We start from the raw sequence: 17,879 nt of genomic DNA on the forward strand, positions 1-17,879 counted from the left end.
AATCTCACAAAAATCTTAGTAGATGCAAAACTAGCTATTACAATTTTTATAAGAGATCCATAAAGCTCCACCATAAAGTTCCACTGATTTCCTCTGTGTGCAGGAACTTCTCATCGAGGTAGAACCATAATAGTCAATTCTCCCTTCTTAATCTCCTGAACAACTACGACTGGCATTTTAACTAGAGGAACTCTAAAGAAGCACTATAAAAGCCCCTTAATAAGCAGATTTTGAGGCAGAGACTCTTCAGATTTTGAGCCCTATAACTGTCAGTCATGTGGTAGAAACTTGGATGATCCAGCTGCTACTTTTTTGTAGATCCTATACTTGCTGAGTTACCAGAAGGCTCTCAGTAGCTCATGAATTTACACCACACAAATGATGTTTTACATTTCTTGTCAGTCAATAGTCTTTCTTGCTCTGTCTCTTCAGATATGAAGCTCTGGTGCCTGGCAACATTGAGTATGCAGCAAAATACCAAGATAAGGTATATATTTTTGAAAGTGAAGAAAAGCTTCTGAAGTTTATGAGGTGAATATACTAACTGTGGTTTAATTTTTAATCATGTCACCGTTTATACATATTAAACATGGTTACTTTTTATTTGGTTAGATTACCAGAAAAGTACTGGAATCTGAAGCTTCCACGTAAACTCCCTCCAGTAAAGGAGCCAATACCACTCACTGCACTTCCTTTGGCTGGATACCTTGAACAGGCCAGTTTTTGCTTTTCTATTTTAAAACATGATTTTGCAATGTATAGTATATCCCACACAGTTTATTTCATTTCTAATGCAATATGAGTCTTATGCTTATTAATGGTATTATATTAAACTGAAAATTGTGCAGTTACAATTGAGAGGAATTTTTAAAAAGCTTTAAAATAATAGATATTTGTAGCTTTAATGGAAAAAATACAAGTAAGGCCATCAGAAGGGAATAATAAACTGCAGTCTTGTATGACGGATTTTCTGACTTCTTTATCATATCTTGTAATATTTAATTTGCTTTGATTTTTAACACCAGGATAGACACAAGCCTATCTGGAATCACTTAAGGATAGTTGGTTACAATTTGAGACATGAATATGAAATTAAAAATGATTCATGGTCACTCCCCTCCCTATTTTATACTATTTACTATCTTGTACAATTCACCAACTTAGATATCATCCTATATTGTTAGATATCCATGAGAACAGGATCAGGCTTTGAGTATATTTTTGTTCTAGATTTCTGTAATGGTCTTCTAAAACTGTTTTCTTCGTTTAGGGCGTAGCAACTTCTCTAATAAAAGCTCTGAATGAAGTAGGCTGCTTAAAGCCAAAGTTTCCATTCCTAAGTGTAAAAAAAACTGCTCTGCTGTTCATCGCCTGCCATTTAAAAGGTAGCTTATATAATACTATGCTATAATGAATTATATAAGTGCAGTAAATCATCTGATACAACACTGATAACCAATCTGTGTAGTTTTCTTATGTCCAACTTAGGAAAATACAATTGCATACTGATTTAAGTCCACACTACCAAGTTTATTGGAGGTGTGTAAGGACCAGGGAAGAAAATAAGGTTAATAGGATAGGTAGATAGGTAAGTGATCTCTCACAAATCATGAGACTTTAATGACATTTTATCACCAACAACGTGATGGCCTTGAAAACATTTCCAAAATGCATTGCTGGAGTTTTTAAACAGAAAGTAAAATGTTACAATCTAGGTGGTACTACATTTTAAACTAGTCATAGACAAGCTGAATCGTCCTAAAAATTGACTAAAATTACTGTAGTAAAAGGCTGCTGAAATACTATCTGAGGAATTGTTTAGGTGCCTGAATGCTTGCCTTTTTTCAACTGTATCAGGTGGTCAAATAAAACTTAACAAACCTTGCCTTGAAGACAAATTGAAGACAACTTTCTGATCATACACATCTCCAAAAATGCATGGGCTAAATATGTAAATGAGGGGTCTAATTGTGTTGAGAAGCAGCTTAAGTGCACATAGACCAGCTGTCATTTTCAAAAAAAGCCCTTCTTTTGCATGGGCTCAGCACCAATACACTTAGATTACACAGTACGAAAGAATAGCTATCCCTGCAGACTAAATTAGATTTTTAAGTTTTTAGCACAGAGGAATGAAATGTTATTTATCAGTCTGCTTATTTGTGAAATTATCTGGGAAGATCTGAATATTACTGTGATTTGGAGTGTCGGTATGTCGATTATTTTTAACTTCTTTCCTTATTTAATTGACAGTCTAATCAACCACTTTTCCGTAACAAAGATAAACAGTCCACAAATAAAATTAGGTGGCTTGTACTCAGCCCACAAAGTAATGATGAAGTAAAACATCTCATGGGACTACCAGAGGTTAGCACTACTACTTCACTGAAGAAAGTCGCTCAAGCTTTGTCTCCTGTGTTCATATTTGCTATTTTTTAGAATTTTTGCCTGTTTGGGTTCTTTGCAGTCCAAGATAGCAGCCGCAGCTGATAATCTTTAATAGGTTGCGATCAGCCTAAACAGTGCCAGCTTTCAGGATTTCAACAGCCTAGTTTGCATGTCTGCTGTAGCTGTGGTCTGGTTTCCAGTACTGCTGGGGATTTCTGGAGCAAGACTGCCACTTCTTCAACCCACCAGTTTTGCCCTTCATAAGACAGCCTGTTCACTGGGTGCACTTTACCTTGCCTTTTGTTATTTCAAAGTTTTACTTATTCTTTTAGATAATAGCAATCTTTACTATTTGTCTAAAGTTCTTCACATCCTGTGTTTCCTCATGCAGCCTCCAAAGCCCTCCAGAATTTTCTTGGACTATCACAGATTTTTGCTAGCAAAGCTTCGTTAACGAAGACCACTGAACAGTGTAGGCACACGATAAGCCCCTGTAAAAATGTACAGTACTTAAGCCAGCAAAATATCTTTTATACTGTAGTTTTGTTTCCTCCACAAAGACTGTTTTCATTTATTGTTAGCACAGCTTTGCTAACATAACAATGTCCATGCTAGGAAAGCTTTGCTTATATATTGCATCATTAAATCATTATCAGCACTGGATGATGAAACGGAAAGGTTATGCAAGTGCACAAATCTCTTCTCCTCATGCAGTGACAAACAGTGGCCCATAGGAATCCAGGAAAACAAGTTATCTTCTTCTAACATTGGCGAGAACCGCTTCCAACTTTAAGATACAGCATTCTAGTACACTGAAAAATCTCCTTGGCAAATATAGCATTATTTAATATTGTGTGTCTCTTCAGAGTAAGCACATCGTCACTGGTCAAAAACTTGACCAAAGTGCTTCACGTTCTGGTCCCTTGGAGATTTTTTACATCCTATTTCTATGTGAAGTAAGACTTTCTCATCTTCAACTTATGTCACTCTCTAATCTCACGTTTAAATAGGAGACAAGGAGGAGTGGTTTAGTTGCTCCTGCAGCTTTTCTAACCATACTGAATTGCTTTCAGCATCTGAGAAGAGAAGGTACAGGTGATCAGTCATAAATGCAGAGAGATTTTTCTCCTGGGGAAAAAAAAAGAAAGAGTAGGAAACCATACATCACTGGAGTGATTTACTGCCCTTCAAACTTGACTCCTGTAAGAGCTCTACATACAGCTATCCTTGAAAAATCACTCCGAAGCTGTGAAATTCAGTTGCCTACAATTTAAAGCTAGTGGGCTGAAGTGTCTCATAGCATAGTCCTTCATGGTGTCCAGTTTTTGTAATGAGATATAAGTACCACTTACAGGAAAAAATGGTTAGGATTTGGCTGCCTTAAATCATTCCTTCCCCTTTACCTCAGTGTAACAATTAAAATAATAAAAAAAACTCTGAGGATTGGCACTCAATACTAATGTACACCAAAATACAGCTTAGGTATGAATTAAAAGAAACAATATTATCTTCATTGTAAACTTCTTGGCCTTTATGTTTCCTTCCTCCTCTGAAGTATCAGTCAGCTCTCAGTTTTTTTATGGGCAAAGCATTTAGGTCACTGAACAGTCATGCCAAGGTGTGGCCAGTGCCAGCCACACCGCGCCTGGGCTAACCCTATGCAGCGCCATTTCCAGGTGTGTGCCACGTTATCCAAATCTGTCATTGCCTTGAGTATCACCAGCCCCTCGCGGCGTATGTTTGTTATTTGTTTACAAAAGCCTTGATCTTTCTGATGATCATTACCCTTTTGGAGTTAGGAACTTCTGAAATACAGACTCGATTTTTCTATTGGTTTGGTACCAAGGGGCACGGCCCACGCCAGCTTTATCAACACCGAGGATAAAAACATCAGGTGTGGACTTGATCCCTTTTAATATTTCTGTAATGGAATTCCACAAAGTTAGCAGAAGACACTAAGCCACCACTTAACTTTTTGCAGCGCACAACCCCAGGAGCTCGGAGGCGGCGCGGCAGACGTACCGGAGGAAGCTGGCGCAGTTCATGGAGCACTGCCAGCTCGTCCCCTACCTGGGGGCAGCCATGGCGGGCCCCTACAGGGAGCTGCCCCGCAGGCCCCTTGGCTTCGACTGCAGGCTGCAAACTTTTCTCTCCCTGAAGGACGCCGGCCCCAGCTTTGTGTAGCGCCTGCTCCTCCCCACCCTCCGCCATCAGCCGCTCGCGCTGCTGCAACGCCGCCGGGGAACAACGTCACCCTCTCTAGGACCAGTTCCTTAGACACCAAATCTTAAAATTAAAAATCTGTTGTTTTGAAGTCACGTCTCGTTTAACGCTTATTACGGCAGCCCACGCCTCCCGGAACACGCGGGGCGGGGCGGCGGGGACGGAAGGCGGCGCTCGCCGCCGCGTCGTGAGTTACGTATTACTATCACGTATTACGTGCTAGTAGGACGCAAGGCGCGGCGCTGCCGCCCGGGCCGGAAGTGGCGGCGGCGGTTCCGCAGAGGAGCGGTGAGTGCCGGGCGCCGCTGGGAGACCCCCCCCACCCCCGCAGCCGCCGCTGGGGCCCCGGGGGCGGGCGGCGCCCGGGCCGGGGGCTGGCGCGGGGCCTGCCGCCGGTGCTTGCGTCGGGGAGGAGCGCGCGGCCGCGCTCCCTCACTCAGGTCACACACCCCACCCCACCCCCCCAAAACGCGCGCGCTGCCCGTGACCCCCCCAGGCCAGCAGCAGGGCTCGCTCTGGCGCCACTGCCGTCACTTCTTTTAGGTGAACGCGCTGGTTGGGATTTTGCAGTCAGACAGTAACGGTGTCACCTCGTGACGGAATGCCGAAGTCCTTCCTGTGATCAAAGCCCCCAGAACGGCCGCTCCCCCGCGTGAGGCACGCGTGGGTGCTGGGGAATGCCTGCAGGCGGAGTTGGCGGCAGCTCTTCAGGAGCTCCCCTAGGCGGGGCTGGGCCGGACCTACGGCCCTGCTTTAGGGGGCTCCAGCGGCATCAGGCTCGCATCCTACAGAAATTAATGTTCCCATGTCATAGAATCACAGAATGGTTTGGCTTGAAGGACCTTTAGAGGCCATCCAGTCCAACCCCCCTGCAGTGAGCAGGGACATCTTCAGCTAGGTGAGGTTGCTCAGAGCCCCGTCCAGCCTGACCATGGATGTTTCCAGGGATGGAGCATCCGCAGCCTCTCTGGGCAACCTGTGCCAGTGTTTCACCGCCCTCATTGTAAAAGATCTTTTCCTTATATTCAGTCTAAATCTACCCACCTTTAATTTAAAACCGTTACCCCTCGTCCTGTCACATATGCACAGCTTGGCTCTGGCTTGAACTGTTTGGTGGCCAAATAGGGCTACAGAATCACTTGTTGGCCACCTCAGTAGCAGTTAGGTGTCACCTGTATGTAGTCTGTGTTGCTTCTTGCAGCATTCCTTCAGTGATCAGAGCTGGCATGCTCACTGGTTGTTACATTTAAATATGTGTTTGTGTTTAAAATGACAGCTTATATTCTAAGATGGCAGGTAGCTAATCTGTTTCACGTTTGGCTCAGCTGAATGAACATTTTTGGCACATCTCTTGCAGTATTATGGAAGTGTTCCATATCAGTAGTGTTTTTTGGTGGATTCTTCTGAAATTGCTGGATTATATCTTGCTTGCTTGTTTGTAATTTTTGCATATTTACAATTGAAGAAGCTTAGCAGGCGAGATTGGTGGTTAACCGTTAGCATAGTTAACCCTATTTTAGACAGAGCTCTTAGAAGAAGCTGCTGGTTTTCTGCTGTTATTGCCCACCCCCATAGGCTGAAGCTTAGCAGGTGGGTGTTCCGAAATAAATTTTCAGAAGGATAGAAGAGGATGAAAGAAGGCCTGGGGTCCTGCCACACTGATGCCAGTGAAGTTTTGTCGTTGATTTCGGGATTTCATAGCCGTGACCCTGAATAATGTGAAATGTGGCATCTGCAGGGACGAAGCTGCGGTTGACGTTTTTTATTATTATTATTTGTTTCCACTTCGGAGCTGAGAACAAAGAGTTCTCTTTGCTCGATTGTTTTACTTGTGAAAGGAGTTTTCAAAAGGGATAGCCATTTTTTTCAGACGCTGTACAGTTCACAGTACATCAGAGATAAACAAATGAAATAACAGGCAGTAATTCTCATCTCAGAAGAAACTATCTGTAGCCATTTCTTAGGATTTAAAAACACTTTTTGAAGGCAGTCTGTGTCAGCAAGAGAGCTGATTTTTATTTTTTTTTCAAAGAAAGCTCAGAGGCTTCAGAATTGCTTTAGAAACTGTTGAAGCCTATTTACTGTTAAACCAAATGGTATTTCATGTGTTATAATGCAGAATCCTACAACAGTTCTTAATTAAAGCTATTCTGTTCTTGTAGGCACCTTCTTTTGTATGTGCAATAAAAATGGCAGAAACGGCTCCTGACGCTTTCGAGAAACTGGTTGTCATCCACTCCAAAGCTCACAAAGATACCATTCTAGCTAATTTTGAAGAACAAAGGAAAAAGGATTTTCTTTGTGACATTACCCTAATAGTGGAGAATGTGCAATTCAGAGCCCATAAAGCGTTGCTTGCTGCCAGCAGTGAATACTTCTCAATGATGTTTGTAGACGAGGGTGAAATAGGGCAGTCAATTTACATGTTGGAAGGAATGGTTGCAGACACCTTTGGAGCACTGCTAGAATTTATCTACACAGGTTGCCTCCGTGCCAGTGAAAAAAGCACGGAACAAATTCTGGCTACCGCGCAGCTGCTGAAAGTGAATGACTTGGTGTGGGCCTGTACAGATTATCAGGCCAGCCGTAGCCCAAGTAATGTGTTACCAGCTCCAGCAAACAGTGGAGCCTCTCTAGCCGTTATTGCAAGTGACAAGAAAAACGAAGATCCACCAAAGCGAAAACGTGGGCGGCCGAGGAAAGTCAGGAATGTCCAAGAAGAAAAATCAGTCGCAAATTCTGCCGAAGATGTGCAGCTGAGAGAGAACAACTCCATGCAAAATAAGCAAAATTTTATTAAAAAAGACACGGCAGAAGAAGAAACAGTTATCAGCGAACAGGCTCCGGTGAGGAAAGATGCGGAAGAAACTGAACCTGCTTGTGGGTCAGAAGCTGCTGTCGATCTGTCCGCTGAGAAAGATGAGAATTACGATCCCAAATCTGAAGGAATACAGAGCACTCAGAGCCGTTATAGCAAACGTAGAATAAGGAGATCAATTAAACTAAAAGATTATAAACTTATCGGTGATGAGGATGAAAAAGGGCTCACAAAGAGAACCGATGGAAAAAGAAAACGTGCAGGTTCTGAAGCTCGCTGTAAAGACTGCGGCAAAGTATTTAAGTATAATCACTTCTTAGCTATTCATCAGCGGAGTCATACAGGTAGGCATTAGGAGACTGCTGTGTTTGGGTTGGGGTGTAGTGACTCCTTGCTAACTGCGAGCCTAGTTGTTGAAGTGTGGGCTGTTGTCTACAGCAACAACTGTCCAAAATAGCATGCTGATCCAAATTATTATGGTGTGTCTCTGAGACTGCGTTCGCTGTTTTATCCTTGTCAGCAGATCTTGTAGCCTCTACATCTTACCTTGCTTGCCGTTTAATCATTTCTCTGTTTAAACGTTAAATTATACGGCAACACTCAAAGAATTATTTTATTGCTATGTGAAGTTTGTCTCTTAATTTGCCTTACTGCATACTACGTTGCAGTGCATCTCACTATCAGAATATGTAGTGAGAAATAACGCATCTATAGTTAAAGATGTCCTTTTTTGCTTTTAGGGGAGCGCCCTTTTAAGTGCAGCGAGTGTGGCAAAGGCTTTTCTCAGAAGCATTCTCTTCAAGTCCATGAGCGGATGCATACTGGAGAACGGCCATACTCGTGCACCGTCTGCAGTAAGGCTCTGACAACAAAGCATTCTCTTCTGGAGCATATGAGCCTACATACAGGTAAATATTTCAAGGCAAATGTAATCTCTCTTCCCCAAGAGTCTGTCTTTCTGAAAAAAGGTATTTCTGCTCTCTCTCGTGTGTGCTGGTTTATTTCTTTATGCTTGCTTTGGCTGTGGCTTACATTTTAATAATTGATTTTCCTTGCAGGGCAGAAGGCTTTTACGTGCGATCAGTGTGGGAAATACTTCAGCCAAAAGAGGCAGCTCAAGAGCCACTATCGAGTACACACAGGTATAACAAGTTTGGGTGGAAGAGCTGGCGCACAGGACATGCTGATTAGTCCTTATAAAGATTGACTAAGATTAAAAATTCTTCAGTGATGTATTTAGCCTCTGCCACCCTGATGTGGGATATCTTGATATAATAATGAATAGGGTGAAAGGGACTAAATGGTGTATAATAAATAGAATGTTTAGAGAAATATTTAACTGAGAAGGACTTTTATGATGATTAAAAATTAGTTATGCTATATTTGACATACAACTTGATTATTTTAGCCCTGCTGTCTGGGTTAGACAGAAGCTAGGAATTGTATAAACAATTGTGTCCACTGCCTGTTGCGCAGATTGCCTTGTAGTTTCCCACTACTTTGGACTAGCAATGGCAAGCAAGCTTTAAGAAATGTCCTCCTCACTTCTGGAGCAGGACAGAGGTTAAGCTACACACACAGAAAGGTGGGGGGGAAATCAGAATTTAATAAGCTACAAGATAAAAGTGCATATGTGGGGGAGCAGGTGTCAGGCCCCTCTTCTCCCATGATAGTATCAAATAGAGAAATAGGGCTGTGGCAGTTAAGATAGGGAGGAGGCAGTGAATCACTTTTTGTTTATCTCTATATTATATCAAAGTGGTTATTTTACAGGAAAGTGCTTTAACAAAGATCACTGAAGAGATACAGGGGATCACTTATGCACTGACACTTTTTTTATTATTGCGGCAAGGCCATTCACTGCCGGAATGTAACCAGTGTCGTCGCAAATTCATGGACACAGCTCAGTTAAAGAAACATCTGAGAACACATACAGGTAATATTGTCCGTCAGGTTATGTTGTGGGTTTGGTTTTTTCTTCAGGTAACACAGACAAAACAATGTCAGGCAAATGATGCTTGTCTCTGTGGGACGAACTTCTGCTCTCCTTGTACATAATGATGCCTGAGTTGCTAATGAAGAGATTTGACCTTAAAAATGCAGGAGCACAAAAAAGCTTGTATTACAACAGTGCAGAAGCAGTGCCTGTTACAGGAAGAGCTTTTTTTCCCCGTTCTTACAAAGCCTGTGGCAGAAAATGCCAGCTAGCTCTTCTGCGATAGAATCTTGGACTGGGAATTCAGTTTATCAGGAGAGCCACGTCCAGCATGTATGGGGCTTGAACTGAGCTAGGTAGTAACAGAAAGTGTATGTCCTAAATGGGGTGGGTACCCCTGCCTGTGAGGGATGGGTGCTTATGAAAAATGCTGCTGACCAGAAAAATAATTACTTCTATTTACCTTTTTATTATGCTGCAATAAACCAGATGTTAGTAGGAGATGGGCTGGGAGGGATGACTTAATGCAAGTGTGTCAGAAGGTGTTTTAAGAGATTTAGAGGGCAAGGTGATACTTGAATGGCTGGACCACAGGGGTAAAAATGTTGATCTATCATCTCGTGATAACAAGGCATAAGCTTCTTAAAATAATTTTCTTTGAAGGGTCATCATAAGATGACTTGTACCTATTTTTTCTTTTAAAATAGCTATAAACCGTGGCAATTGTTTCTTCCCCAAATCGAATTATTCTTAAGTATGTTGCCCGCGGTGGTAGTAAAGTATGCATGACATCAAGTTATGTATCTCATTTGTTTCCTTCTCTTTCCCAGTGAAAATAACACAGCTTTAAATTCCCTGGGATAGGATGAGGTCAGAACTTGTGCCTTTGGGAGTTTTTGGTGTGTCCATAATAGTATGAACTTGCGATGCTTACAAATACTGCATTTTCTGTTGCAGAGAACGTAGTGTTGGTTGACACGCACAGCAGTTTTGTATCTGAAGCTGATACAGCTGTATAAACGTAGTGGGAAATGAGAAGAGGAAGCGTAGTAGCAAGGTTAAGTTGCAAAAATAGATCAGTTAAGATGAGTTCTAGCAGAAACTGGCTTGCAATATATTTTGCTTCCAGAAAAGATGGGCCCAATACCAGTATTAATGATGCAGAAATAACAATTGATCTGTCCCATCTCAAAATCAAGAAGTCAGATTCTGAGGAGTCTGGGGACAGATGTTAACATTGATACGACTGTCCTGCGTTGGCAGAAGAATGTCATAAGAATACAGCCTACTGAGGAAGTTACTCTACTTTTCAGTAGGAGGCTGGAACTAGACAAGAGGCCCTTTCTTGTTTCTTGTTCTCACACTTTGCCCCTGCCCTTCGAAGCCATATGAAAGCTGATAAGCGCTGCACTTCTTTACTAAATGTGAAGCTTCCTCAGAAAGTGGCTGCTTCCCCATCCCTGTTTCAGTGTGCTTGGATGGTGTGAATTGCCACATTGGTGATCCAGATGCTCATGTCTGGTGTCTTAAAGAAGCTCAATGCAACAAGCATATGGTGTGAATTAGGATTCGCTTTTGTTGGGTAGTATCTTTGTTTCTTGCAAACCTCTTTGTTCTTTAATTTGTCTCCTCTGCTTCAATTAGACATATGAATTAAAAAAAAAAGGCAACCACAAACTCAAAATTTATTCAAGCCACCATAATTTAATTTTATTTCACCAGAAACCGACTGGTATTCCCAGGATATAGTAGGCCTAGGATGGAGCCTTATAGGAAGCCAGCCAACTTGTTAAGATAATGGATTAACTTGTCAAGATAATCGATTCACTTTTCAGATTTGGAAATACGGGCTTACTCATCTGCATGGTGCTGCACGTGAGCCTAGCGTTAATGCCTTCTAGTTCAGGGTCAGCCTTTTTCAAACTTGTCTGTTTCACACAAAGCACCCCCATCTGTGTCATAGGTGTGGTTTTTTTGTTACTCTGAGGGTTTGGATCGCCTAATTCTTTATTTTCCAAGGGGAGAAACATCAGAGATGCACATTTAAACTACTATACCCTCATTTAACTAGTGAGTTCATTCGGTTTCAGATATATGCCCTGACCCATGTCAGAAGTGTGAGGATTTGATAGTACACACGTGACACTGTGTATGGTAAAATATAACTTTTTAATATATTGATGGGAAGTGCTATATAAAAAGTGATGTCAAATTTCTTTTTATAGGTGAGAAGCCCTTCACTTGTGAAATTTGTGGCAAATCATTTACAGCTAAAAGTTCTCTTCAGACTCACATTAGAATTCACAGGTAGAGTATGTCTAATTTTCATTACATTCTTTGAAAACCTAACCCCTGACAGCTGTATGGAGTGCTTGTTCAATTATGGAATGGTCAGGGCTTGTTTGCATTTTGAGTCACAGAATCACAGGTTGGAAGGGACCTCAGGGATCATCTAGTCCAACCTTTCTAGGAAGAGCAGAGTCTAAACAAGATGGCCCAGCACCCTGTCCAGATGACTCTTGAAGGTGTCCAATGTGGCCGAGTCAACCACTTCCCTGGGGAGATTATTCCAATAGCTGACTGTCCTCACTGTGAAAAATTTCCCTCTGGTTTCCAATCGGAATCTCCCCAAGAGCAATTTGTGTCCATTCCCCTTTGTCCTCTCCATGTGACTCCATGTAAAAAGGGAGTCTTCATCTTCTTTGTAGCTACCCCTTAAGTACTGGTACACGGTGATGAGATCCCCTCTGAGCCTCCTTTTCTCAAGGCTGAACAAACCCAGTTCTCCCAGCCTGTCCTCATATGGCAGCTTCCCAGGCCTTTGGTCATCTTGGTGGCCCTTCTCTGGAGTCCTTCCAGCCTGTCCACAGCCTTTTTGTATAGTGGGGACCAGAACTGTACACACTGTATGCCGTTATCCAGATCACTTATGAAGATGTTGAATAACATTGGGCCCAATATTGATCCCTGGGGGACTCCACTTGTGACAGGTTGCCAGTTTGAGAAAGAGCTATTTACCACCACCCTTTGGGTGCGGCCTGTCAGCCAGTTCCCCACCCACTGCACAGACCACTTGTCTAGGCCATAACGCATTAATTTCTCCAGGAGGAGGCTGTGGGGACCATATCAAAGGCCTTGGAGAAGTCCAGGTAAACAATGTCCACTGCCCGCCCCATGTCAACCAGGCAAGTCACTTTGTCATAGAAGGCCACCAGGTTTGTCAAGCACGATCTGCCCTTAGTGAAGCCATGTTGGCTTTTCCCAATCATGTGCTTCAATTGACTTGTGATGGCCCCCAGGAGGATTCGTTCCATAACTTTGCCAGGGATTGAAGTAAGGCTGATGGGCCTATAGTTACTGGATCCTCCCTCGAGCCCTTCTTGTAGATAGGGGTCACATTTGCCTTCCTCCAGTCCTCTGGGACATCCCCTGTTCTCCATGACTTCTCAAAGATTATGGAGAGTGGCCTTGCGAAGATGTCAGCCAGCTCTCTCATCACCCTTGGGTGGATGGCGTCAGGGCCCATTGATTTGTGGGGATCAAGCTCCTGTAGTAATTCATATACTAACTCTTCCTTCACTGATGGTGGGTCGGTGTTTGGTTCAATTGCCAATTTTGTTCCCAAAGCCTGGGACCCCACAGTGCTGGCAAAGACCGAGGTGAAGAAGGTGTTGAGGACTTCTGCCTTTTCTGCATCGTTGGTGATTGATTCTCCTTTTCTGTTTAACAGTGGGCCTATGTTTTCCTCCTTTTTCTCCTTATGGTTGATATGTCTGAAGAACCCTTTCTTGTTATTTTTTATGTCTACAGCCAGTTTCAATCCAAATAGGGCTTTTGCTTTTCTAGCTGCGTCTCTGCACTCTCTGGCTATGCCCTTGTAGTTCTCGGTGGATAATCCTCCACTTCTCTATTTCTGGTGTGCTTCCCTTTTGGGTTTGAGTAGACCCAGGAGGCCATAGTTGGTTAAAGATTGACATTTTTGTTTAATCTACTTAAAGAAATAATTGGTAGTGGGAAGTCCTGCACTGCTAGATACTAGTGTGCCAAGACATTGTAAGGTGGTTCTTTTGTCTATTGTGTCTGTTTAACGACAATGTACTTGCTGCTATGTTATTTATGTGAAAATTTCACTGTGGATTTTTGTTTGACAGCGGAACAGTAGCCATGGTGTAACAAGGTTATCGGAGCATTGTCCTGTTTCCCTGTAGTCTATCATGTCTCTTTAATAGCATTAGTTATCTTTTACCCATGTCAGTGTGATATATTGCATAAAGGCTTGTAAGATTTTAAATCATTGGAGAACTGTTGTGGGCCTTATGTAGAAGAAAAACGTTTCCAGTAAAATTTCTTGTCCCTTTGAGTCGGGCAGCAAGTTAGGATTTGGACACTTCTTTTTGTTTCCAAGCCCACACTTAATAAACATTCTTTAAATGGTCGGTGCTTACAGCTGTGCAAAGTAAGTTGTTGCGTTCTTATCAAGGTGTAGCAGCATAGAATTTGTGCCTCTGGTATTATGACAGGAGGGCAGTTATGTTATCTCTCTAGCTCTTGAGTATATAATAAACAAAGTACAGTTTGTGAAGTCAAAGAGAGAACATTTTTCATGTCACTATTCTTAAGCATTTATGATTTAGCAAAACAAAATAATTTTTTTATTCTGTAAAAAGCTGCAGAAAGTAGCACTGTCTGCATTTTAATGAGATCAAATACATTCTTTTGCAGAGGAGAAAAGCCATATTCTTGTGGTACATGTGGAAAATCATTCTCTGATTCCAGTGCTAAGAGAAGACACTGTATCTTGCACACAGGCAAAAAGCCTTTCTCCTGCCCAGAATGTAGTCTGCAGTTCGCTCGCCTGGACAACCTGAAGTCTCATTTGAAAATTCATAGCAAGGAAAAGCAGTTTCAGGAAGCCAGCGCTGCTCCAAGCACCAACACTAATTCTGAAGTGAGAAACATTCTTCAGCTGCAGCAGTATCAACTTGCCACCTCTGGAGGGCAGGAGATTCAGCTGCTGGTTACAGATGCTGTACATAATATAAACTTCATGCCTAGTCATAATCAAGGCATTAGCATTGTTACTGCAGAAAATGCCCCAAATATGACAACAGAGCAGGCTGCTAACCTCACGCTGCTTGCTCAGCCACCGCAGCAGCTGCAAAACTTGTTGCTTTCAGCTCAGCAGGAGCAAGCAGAACAAATCCAAAATATCAATATGATCGCAAACCAAATAGAGACTGCCCAGCCTGAACAAATGCACGTCATCACTCTTTCCAAGGAAGCACTTGAGCATCTCCATGCTCATCAAGGACAAAATGAAGAAATCCACTTAGCGGGTTCTTCACATCCAGCTCAGCAAGTGCAGTTGACGCCGGAATCAAGTCAACGGCCTCACTCTAGCCAAGATACGGTTCCTTCCCATCAAATCAGTGAAGAACAGAATCAAGTTGTACATGTGTCTGAATCCCATCAGCAGTCTCTGTCAGTAAATGAGTCATCTCATGAGCATCCAATTCAAGGACAGGCTTTCTGAAATGCTTATTTGTCATCAGAGGGCTAGGCTATAGCATGCCTCTTATCCAGTCAGTGATTACATGTATCGCACTTTCTTTTCTGCAGCATAATCTATCTGAAGAGACATTTCTTGGTGATTTCTGATGGGTGGCTTTCAGTTTTCTTAACCTTATTTATTTTAGACTTCTTTTATTTTTCCAAGTTGGTATTTCTCTGCCGCTTAGTCCATACCTTACAAGCGATTAATGTGGGGGTTTGTGCCTCATATACGTCCATCCCTACTGAGGAGATATTTGGCCCCTTGTTTGTATTTCCATGTGACTCCAGAGAAGCGTACCTTGCTGGTAGAAGAACAGTGCTTAAGATGTCTGCTGGTCAGAAAGTACAACTTCTCTGATGAAGTCAACATTACCTGAACTACTGTCAAGCTTAAGATAACCAGTACTTTTTGCAAAGCAAACACCACGTGTCTTACGTTTAATGAGCTTTCTGCAGGTTAATGTATAATTTTCTAAGTGATCGTTCCCTTAAGTGCATTTTGATTTATTGACTACCAAATTTGTTTGGCTTGGGTTGAAATTGTCGCAGCCTTTGGCCCTGGATCGCCCCTTCCGTTTACTGTATGCTGTGTGCAAGTTTTGCTCCTCAGAAATGCATTCACCATTGCACTTGAATAGCAGTATGAGATGTGGTGGTGACGCTGGACAGCTGAAAAGCCCAAATTGTGCTCAGTTAGTTCTACCACTCACTCTCTGTGTGACTGTGGGCAAGGTGGGTGACCTCTGTGCCTTAGTTTCATCATCTAGTAAGTGGGGATAGCGTTCACACGCTCTGCCAAGCACTTTGAAGAGCTCTTGATGTCGAAGGCACTGTCTATTGAAGTGCAAAATTCTCTTCCTGACAGGACTCAGTCTAAGCTTAGGAGCCGGTGAATATTTAAAGCGTTATTTTTTGTACTTTTGAGAGCAGAATGTAATGTTACTTTTAATATATGTAAAAGCTGGTAATTGGTTTTGTGGGGACTTGAACAATGAATAGAATCACGTCAGAGCATAATGAGCTATATAAATGGGGCATATCATGTTGAAATTGTACAGCTATTTTCGCTGACTAGATTAGATGTGTACAGATTGTTTTCAATGACTGACTGACTGCTAACACAAAAGATTTGACATCTTAATAAAATGCCATGCCAGAATGCATGCTTTGCATTTCAAGTTTGGCTGCTGGTAACATCTCCCATAGTCTACTAGTGTGTTAAAATCCAGATAAAATGCCACTGGTACTTAAAGCAATGTGCTCAATCATCACATCAGTTTTAAAATGTTATACTTGTGGTTTATATTGGTATTTTATGTTTTAACAGATGAAAAATGTAAAAATTAAGGAATTAACAGGTGAATTTAAAAGTAAAACAAAAGGTGTTTGTACATGCTTTGCTTCTGTGACTGCCCAGAGAGAGCCACTGGCATAAAAGCCCAGTGCACAGAATGACAGAATAATTTAAGGTGGAAGGGACTTCCAGAGGCCATCTGGTCCATTGCCTTCCTCAAAGCAGGTGCACCAAAATCATGTCGCTCTTGTCTGGTTGAGTTTTGAATGCTTCCAGCGATGGAGATCCACAGCCGCTGTCTAGGCCTCCAGTTCCAGTGTTTGACCGTATTCGCAGTAAAAAAACCGAATGTTTCCTATATTTGATTGGAATTTCCCATGTTCTGGCTTGTGCTCGCTGCCTCTTGTCCTACCGCTGCGCCTCCAAGAAGCGCCTGGCCCTGTCTTCTCTACACCCTCTGGTTAGGTAGCTGAAGAGACCAGTAAGGTCCTCCCAAAGCCTTCTCCTCTTAAGGCCTGAACAAACCCAGCGCTCCCAGCCTTTTCCGTCTTTAATCGCCTTGGCAGCCTTCTGCTGCCCTCAGTCCAGTATGGCGATTCTGCCCAAATTCTGCATGGCGTTCCTTGCTCAAGTCTAGACTGCTCAGCTGGCTCCTGACTGTGTGCTTCTGGAGTTTGAGTAAGTATCTCCATTTTGTCAAAGTACTAGGTGGTGTTTTTTTAATATAAATGGATCACGTGTGAAAAGGGCAGGCAGTGGGAATAAATCAATGCAAAAAAAATGCCCCACAGCAAAACTCTAGGCTTTTCATGTTTTGTTTTTTTTTTTCCTCTTGGCAAGGAGAATTACAGTTTATATACTTCTGCCACCAAAAAGAACCAGCATATTCTGCAGTTGAACTTCAGAAGCTTGAAGTCTTGATGCTGCAAGAACAGATGAAAAAGTACAAGTGAAATTGTTACGACATCTACAATAATATTACTGATTAATTGTTTAAGTTTATGATAAATAAGAATGAAACCTCGAAACAACTTTGATTTTATCTAAAATACTGTAATGTGCAGCCATAATACTGTCTGGTCCTAAGTTTACAGGAGCTTGCACTGAGTTCCTTATCTGCCACGTACTTATGAATCCTGAAATGCATAAAAGCTGGGTACAAGCTACATTTGAAGACTACCAGTAAAATAACTGCAATACTTTCCTTTTTTTGAACTTTGATTTGTTGATTATGAAGTTCTTGCAGGATTAAGTATGATGCTACAATTATGCTTGAGCCACTATCGCATAGTCATTGCTTGATGCTTTAACTAAAACAAAGTTTTGGTTTTAGAATTTTCTTATGCTTTTCTACCAAATCATGAGCGAAGAAGCGAGCTTCTGTGAAACAGGGCAGCAGTGACTCATCTTGCACCCTGCGTTGCTTCAGCCTTCGGCACACATTGTAGCTTGCACTTGAGAAGCTCGTGTGGTTTCTCCTACTGCAAATGCTGCTTTTTTGACACCATTTGCTTCTTTTCTAGTGAATGCATTTCTATTAAAGATGAAAATAAATCCTTCTTCTGTGTGTACATTTTTACAGCTGCAACTGAAGCCTAGGATTGCTTTGAATTTGAAAGGAAACCCCTTCAGCTTTGCTGTTTAATCCAGCTGCCACTAAGAACTACATA

General features: G+C 42.2%; 2 protein-coding genes across 6 annotated transcripts in view; both read left to right on the forward strand.

The window, feature by feature from the left end:
- Window positions 1-4,569, forward strand: part of AK9 (adenylate kinase 9) — a 70,162-nt gene extending 65,593 nt beyond the window's left edge. The window contains exons 34-37 of the mRNA XM_064447478.1: window positions 433-531; window positions 613-715; window positions 1,271-1,385; window positions 4,367-4,569. Of these exons, the coding sequence (XP_064303548.1) occupies window positions 433-531; window positions 613-715; window positions 1,271-1,385; window positions 4,367-4,569 (520 nt within the window). The remainder of the gene's footprint in view (window positions 1-432; window positions 532-612; window positions 716-1,270; window positions 1,386-4,366) is intronic.
- Window positions 4,570-4,812: 243 nt separating this feature from the next.
- Window positions 4,813-16,306, forward strand: ZBTB24 (zinc finger and BTB domain containing 24). 5 transcript variants are annotated; one of them, XM_064447480.1, is made up of 7 exons: window positions 4,813-4,896; window positions 6,771-7,770; window positions 8,167-8,334; window positions 8,485-8,568; window positions 9,279-9,362; window positions 11,588-11,669; window positions 14,085-16,306. In XM_064447480.1, the coding sequence occupies exons 2-7, from the start codon at window positions 6,798-6,800 to the stop codon at window positions 14,893-14,895; spliced, it is 2,202 nt and encodes a 733-aa protein (XP_064303550.1). In that variant the 5' UTR covers window positions 4,813-4,896; window positions 6,771-6,797; the 3' UTR covers window positions 14,896-16,306. The 5 variants fall into 5 exon arrangements, 4 of the variants coding, with proteins under 4 accessions (XP_064303550.1, XP_064303552.1, XP_064303553.1 ...); XM_064447482.1 differs by lacking the exon at window positions 14,085-16,306 and adding an exon at window positions 12,990-14,077; XM_064447481.1 differs by lacking the exon at window positions 4,813-4,896 and adding an exon at window positions 4,923-5,048.
- The last annotated feature ends 1,573 nt before the right edge of the window (window positions 16,307-17,879 follow it).

Source organism: Phalacrocorax carbo, chromosome 3 (genome assembly GCF_963921805.1).
Source record: "Phalacrocorax carbo chromosome 3, bPhaCar2.1, whole genome shotgun sequence".
NCBI classification, from domain to species: Eukaryota; Metazoa; Chordata; class Aves; order Suliformes; family Phalacrocoracidae; genus Phalacrocorax; species Phalacrocorax carbo.

Excerpts from the sequence above, each read along its gene's own strand:
- ZBTB24 (XM_064447480.1), top strand. The coding sequence starts at position 6,798 with ATGGCAGAAACGGCTCCTGACGCTTTCGAGAAACTGGTTGTCATCCAC. Across the intron at positions 8,569-9,278 it reads CCACTATCGAGTACACACAG|GCCATTCACTGCCGGAATGT; the intron begins GTATAACAAGTT and ends TATTGCGGCAAG. Across the intron at positions 11,670-14,084 it reads ACTCACATTAGAATTCACAG|AGGAGAAAAGCCATATTCTT; the intron begins GTAGAGTATGTC and ends ATTCTTTTGCAG.